This window comes from Poecilia latipinna, unplaced genomic scaffold (assembly GCF_001443285.1).
Source record: "Poecilia latipinna isolate Pla-1442-1.1 unplaced genomic scaffold, P_latipinna-1.0 Scaffold1219, whole genome shotgun sequence".
Classification (NCBI taxonomy): domain Eukaryota; kingdom Metazoa; phylum Chordata; class Actinopteri; order Cyprinodontiformes; family Poeciliidae; genus Poecilia; species Poecilia latipinna.
This window is the reverse complement of record NW_015113835.1, coordinates 187794-193793: the sequence shown is the minus strand read 5'-3', so window position 1 is coordinate 193793 and position 6000 is coordinate 187794. Positions and strand designations below refer to the sequence as shown.

Here is a 6000-nt window from a genome sequence, read left to right as displayed (position 1 = left end):
TTCAGTTTGAGCATCAGTCATGCGTCTTCGCCATATCTACATGCCTAAGTGTATTGAGTTGCTGTCATGTGTTTTGCTAATTTTCTGTTAGCTTTAACAAGCTTCTGAATGCATGTAGTACCTCAAACATGTCCGACTCCAAATAAACAAGCATAGCAGCATAAAACGTCATAAAGACTATGAATTTCTGATGCACCCTAAATGATCTCCTTGTATCTGTAGGTTAATGAAGGTTTAAACTTAAAAACTTTCGCCTTTAGCTTCCCATGGCACCTTTATTTTTCACTGCTAAAATAAAGGACATTAATGCGCACAAAGAGACGCAGCCTCACATACACACTATAAAGTCTCCAGCCACCCTCGCCCCACATCCCTCGGCTCCCTGCAAACAAAAGGCAGCGCTTCCTGAAAGTCAGGAACAGCAGGGAACAGCTTCCTTTAGCATTTTGCCAGGACTTAAAGAGAAGGAAGGAGGTATAAAAAAATTTAAAAAAAAAAACACAGAAAGGTACGAAAGAAATGTCTGGAGTGGTTCACTCCTGAGCTGCTGCCTTCAGGTGTAAAGTCGATTTTTAAACCCCGTAAGCCTGAGCAATTACAAGTTTGATTTGTTTTGTTTGTTTGTTTTTTTTCCTCCAAGGACAGCATGAGGTAATATGACGGCAACAGTTTTCGACCAGAAAGCTAATGTACAGTTCCGGTAAATACTGTTCAAGCATAAAAATATCCATGATGTTGTATAGAGTCTGTTGCCTTTTGCTTGCCACCTTGAGCCGATTCATTCTACATCACCGTGTTCAGACATATAGACAAAGAGGAAGGGTCTTGAATGACCTTCAGGAGAAATATTAGCTTCAGAAATCTGCAGAGAGAAACAAAGAGAGAAAGAGAACAGCTGGAGAGAGGAGAGGGGAAGAAAATAAGTCGGGGAACAGCTATAATTTTCCCTCCTCTCACCCGGCACTCATTAAAGTTTTGTTTTTTTTCTAATTTGGGCAGCTATCTCCTCCTCTGTCAGCCTTCCTCTTTACAAACCCCCACATGGTTCAGTCCAGGCATTTGTGTTTGTTTTTTTCTCTTTTACTGTATAATTGTTGTTCCTTTTCTCTCCATCCTTCTTCATTCTGTGTAATTCCTCAGTTATCGAAGCTGCTTTTCTTCCATCCGTCTTCCTTTAGTGCTTTTTCTGATCTCATTTTTCTCTTTGCAATTTTCCGTTCACTTGATTTAAGGAGAGGTTGCAGGTAAAACAAACAAATGAGAGCTGGCATGCGGCATATTTTTCAAACTATAACTCAAACATATTTCATCTGATCCTGCTACTTAGTCAGAGTCATCTATTAAAACACATAAGCGACACTGGACAGGGGAAACGGCAGTCCCGGTCACTAGACGGCATTTATAAATCATAAATACTGAATGTCAACAATACAAACCAAGAAGCAGAGCATTTATATCCTAATTAATTCAGCTCAATCTCATTCATTTCAGTAGCATCAGTTCACACCAAAGGACAAGTCAGCTTTCTATACGCGAAGAAAGAAAGAGATTCAATTCAAATCAATACACTGAATCATTCCAAAGTCATCTTACCAGCATGTCTCCTATTTATTTATTTAAATACCAATGCACACCAGCAGACTCTGTGGAAAGTCTTGAGTGTGTTTGCAATACACACAGGAGCCAAAGTAGCATGTACACAATAAAAAGAAGAAGAGGCGTAATGGCGTTGGCTGTAAACAAAACCTGACCTGAAACAAATCAGAGGCAAGCTGACGACGTTACTGTTTTCTCCCTTAACTTTTAACATAAATTCAGTTTGACTTTCTCCATCAATATCATTTTGAATATGCCTCTATTAAGTCCTATCATCTGTTTCCCGCTAACCATCTTTAGAACAAGTCCGTCCCTTATTGCTTCCATCCCTGTGGAACTGAAGTGCATCCATCCCATCATCAAGAGCAACCTTCCCACCTCCAAAGGTCACCCACAGCTGAACGGATCGATGGTTTGGGAGCAGGAAGTGTGGACGAATGAGAAAACAAGAGAGAGACGGAGGGAGGGAAAGAGAGAGAGAGAGAGAGAGAGAGAGAGAGGAATGAGTGAGTGGTAGCCTTGATGTGACAGAAGTATTGAAGGTGAAGTCCGGCTGGAAGAGGAGATGGACGAGGAAAGGATTTAAGGGGAGAGGAGGGAGGGAGAAAATAAAACTCTTGCATCAGCATTCCTGTACGTCTCTGTTTGAGAGATGGAGGAGGAGAGGGAGAGAGAATGGGAGATGATAATAAATGGGGAGAAATAAATTAAAAGAACACAGGAGGGGAGCCGTGGGTGAGCGATGGGAGGAAAGAAAAACGGGCAGAGAAAATGAGGAGCGGTGAACAATGTCAGCTTAATTGAATTCATTATCGATAATGTATGTTTTACAAGGTATGTGCGTTAAAGGTCAGTGTTCAGAAATGGCTCATGATGGTTTGAGATAGTGTGAAGCCAATCTGGAGCACTGAAACAAAGCACCTAGACTTCATTTCATTACATATGCAGCTACATGTTTGATGGATCTCCACGGAGCCTGAAATCCTGTTTGCATCATGCAACTCCAATCCTCCAACAATCTGAACTGATCCTCAAGAAAGAAGCAGCAGAACCTGCTCCAATCGCAGTCCAGCCCGGCGGAGGAATCCACTTCATGTGGACTCCCTCTCAGAGCTGATTCATCAAAAGCTGCAGGCAGACCTCTTCTTCTTCTTCTTTTTTTTTTAGTCTCTCCAGTTCCAAGTATAACATTCACAGCCTAGAGGTGCAGCTCCATGCGCCTCTGCTTCTTAAAGAATATCGATATCAGTGCAGACTGTGGGCTGCTGCTGCCACATAGTCAATAATTCAGCAGCCAGTCTTACCACTGTGAAGTTTAGGACCTTCATTGTCTGCGTGTTTACATGGTACTTGTGTTCACGTGGGTCAGAACCGGTCTGCTTACCCTTACTACAATCATCTCTGTGTATCTACTTCATCTCTCTCTTTATTTCCAAAACATATCTCTGTTGTCTCGCCTTGATTAGTCATAGTTTCTGCTTTGTGCCATGCAAAGTGTTCACACCCTTTGAAGTGTTTCGCCTTCCGTCTCATTGCAACCACAAACCTAACTCCAGTTGTTCTGTGAAAGGTCTCGGAGGTCTGGGAGAAAGTTATTGAGAAATTTAAAGCAGAGTCAGATCACAACACGATGTTTGAAGCTTTAAGCATCACAGAGCTCTGTTCCAGCCATCATCTGAAAATGGAAAGAGGGCGGAGGAACAAATCTACCAACCATTTGTGGCGTCAACTGAGCTAAACTGGACAGGATCATTAATCAGAGAAGAAGTCCTGATTTTGTGGTTTTGGGACATGACAAACATGTGGAAGAAGAATTAAGAAGTAAACCTTTAGGCCTTATTGTAAAAGACCATGTGTGCCGTGACTCAGCCTGCATCCCCACAGTAAAACAAGACAGGGAAACTTTTCTTCAACAGGGACATGGACCTGCTCAGAGTTCACAGGAACAAAACCTGTTTGAGTCTTCAGACTGGAGCGTAGATTCACCTTCCAGAAAACAGCTACCCTAAACATACAGCCATAAATACAATGGGTGGTTTAGATTTCATAAAAATGTCATGTTAGAATGGCCCAGTCAAAGTCCATGTATAAATAAAATTGAGTATCAGTAGCAGGGCTTGAACAGAGGTACTTTCCATCTAATATGTCTAAGCTATTCACAAATTTCTTTTGAAAACATACAAAAACAAAAAAACTATTTGACTAAAAAATCTCAGATGTTTTCAAAGAAACACTTTGAACTATGTGTATTTTTTCTTCTGATTCAGTTATGCAACACCCGTGTTGCTCTGTCACACGAGGTCCCAACAAAATACACCGACATTTGAGGTTTCCGATGAGGGAAAAAAATGTGAACGCTTCTTGCAGAGCACGGTAGCTGCACTGTGTGTCCAAATGGTGAAAAACGGATGAGTGAGAATTTCCACTGCAGATGAGCCTGAACACAAACTCTGAATCATCATTTTTCAGGGCAAGGAGGGTGAGAGGCTCCTTCTTAGAAGGGATTTTGGACGTTTGCTCAACAGACAATAAACAGACGTGTGGAATGAAACGGCCTAGTCACACACCGTGAGCTAAGAGCCAGAAAATACTCCAGCAAATCAGTCATTTAGTTAGTCAACAAAAAGACACGACAAGACGAAAATAACCAGAGCACATTGGCTTTGATGAAGCTGCTTAATGTGCATGGACAGCTTTAGATACGTACTATAGTGAGGATCTAAGGCAATGCAATATCGCATTGCTTTGGTTAGGGATTTAAATGTGAACGCTCTCATAAAATATCTAAAACAGCTTTATTCTGCACAAACTAAATGCTTTTAAAAACAAAGATTAAACCATGACAACTAGTTTTACACATGTTGGTGAAACTCAGCAATAAAAGTAAAAGCATACGGATCCAATTCAGAGTATCAGCTATTTGTCTTGAGAGAAGCACATCAAAAGCAGCCGAAAGGCAAATTAATAACATTTTACAACGTTCAAAGAAAAAGTACTGGCTTTATGAAATGGAAGGAGACCTGTTTCTGGAAGCTTTGTCAGTTCACTGTTGGCTGGAGCCACACTGAAAAATGCTGTTGAATTAGCTTAAGAGTTTGGGCAAAGCACCTCTGGCTTCTTTCCATAATCAATAGAAGACACTAAATTCTGCTAATAAGTGACCAATGCAGTAAGGGTGAGGGGGTGAAAATGTCTGCAATGAAAATATAGTCAAAATTGCCAAAGGTAGATATCAAATGAAGGCATGTGTGTGTTGTACATCCCTCTTGGCTGCCCTACATCCATAAACAAGAAGAAACTTTATGAATGCATTGTGGGAACACACAGTTCACCCAGACAAAAGCAGCCAAACCCAGATCAGCTGCCAGAAACCCAACCATCCAATTCTGACCCACATCGGGGGGCCTCAGCGAGGGCCATCAGGCCAGCACAGATTGTGGAAAAGGGACACTGAGCAGAAAAAAAAAGCATGAGAAAAAGAACATGGCAACAAATTGTCTTCAGTCTGAAAATTTCAGACTGATCAGAAACAAAAGCAGGAAGTCTGGCAGAATAAATCCTATCAAGCGGAGCGTGACATCAATTGGGTTTTGTTCATCTCCACATTGGCCTACTTCGTCATCCAAGTTGCCACTTTAGTTTTCAATGCAGTGTTTTCCTGGACACACTTGGCTAAGTAAAAAACTCCCCCGAGCGATGGCAGAGAGGCAGAGATGAAATGAACACAAGACGCGATCAGAGCCAGAATCCCCTGAGGCTCCGAGACAAAATAGGCACAACAAGCATAGTTTTCAGAGACCTAAGTGAATGGGAGGATAAATCAGGATCCTCCTGAGCTGAGTGTTTAAATAAAATGTTTAGATCAGACCTCAAATAGATGTTGGACTGTAGCCGTATGATGCATCTTAACAGGAAATGTCCTATAAATAGCTCAGCAGCTCAAATCTGTTCTTTATCAAAACACTTGGTGGAGCATCAGATCGCCTGCATGCATATAAACGGGGGTCCATCACAAAACAGCAGTTTTTGTTCTGGACCAGTGGAAACCTTTTAATCTGACCTTGTCCAGCTCCTGCTGCAGGACTTGTTTGGCGACCTCCAGGTCCTGCAGCCGGACTCGGAGCTCTTCGTTCTCCTGCTCCAGCCGACTCCTCTTCTTCTCCACGCTGTCCAGCTGGCTATGGATTCGGATGGAGACGTCCTTCGCCACCTGAGGAGAAGGGGAATGAGAAAAAGTTATAGCTAGCTAGTGAGTAAAAAAAAACTGCTTAAAATCTTAAGGAATAGAAAAATAATACACTTTACCTTACTTTAGATTAAGAAAGAAAGACATATCTCTTTGGCAAAATAATTTGTTTTAATAATTACTCTCGAAATGCATTACAAGCAAAATTACAGGAGTGT

General features: G+C 41.6%; 1 protein-coding gene across 4 annotated transcripts in view; it reads right to left on the bottom strand.

Moving 5' to 3' along the window:
- Window positions 1-6000, bottom strand: part of mtcl2 (microtubule crosslinking factor 2) — an 89985-nt gene that overhangs the window by 61372 nt on the left and 22613 nt on the right. For all 4 annotated transcript variants that reach the window (XM_015053961.1, XM_015053960.1, XM_015053962.1 and 1 more), the window contains exon 4: window positions 5657-5806. In XM_015053961.1, the coding sequence (XP_014909447.1) occupies window positions 5657-5806 (150 nt within the window). The remainder of the gene's footprint in view (window positions 1-5656; window positions 5807-6000) is intronic.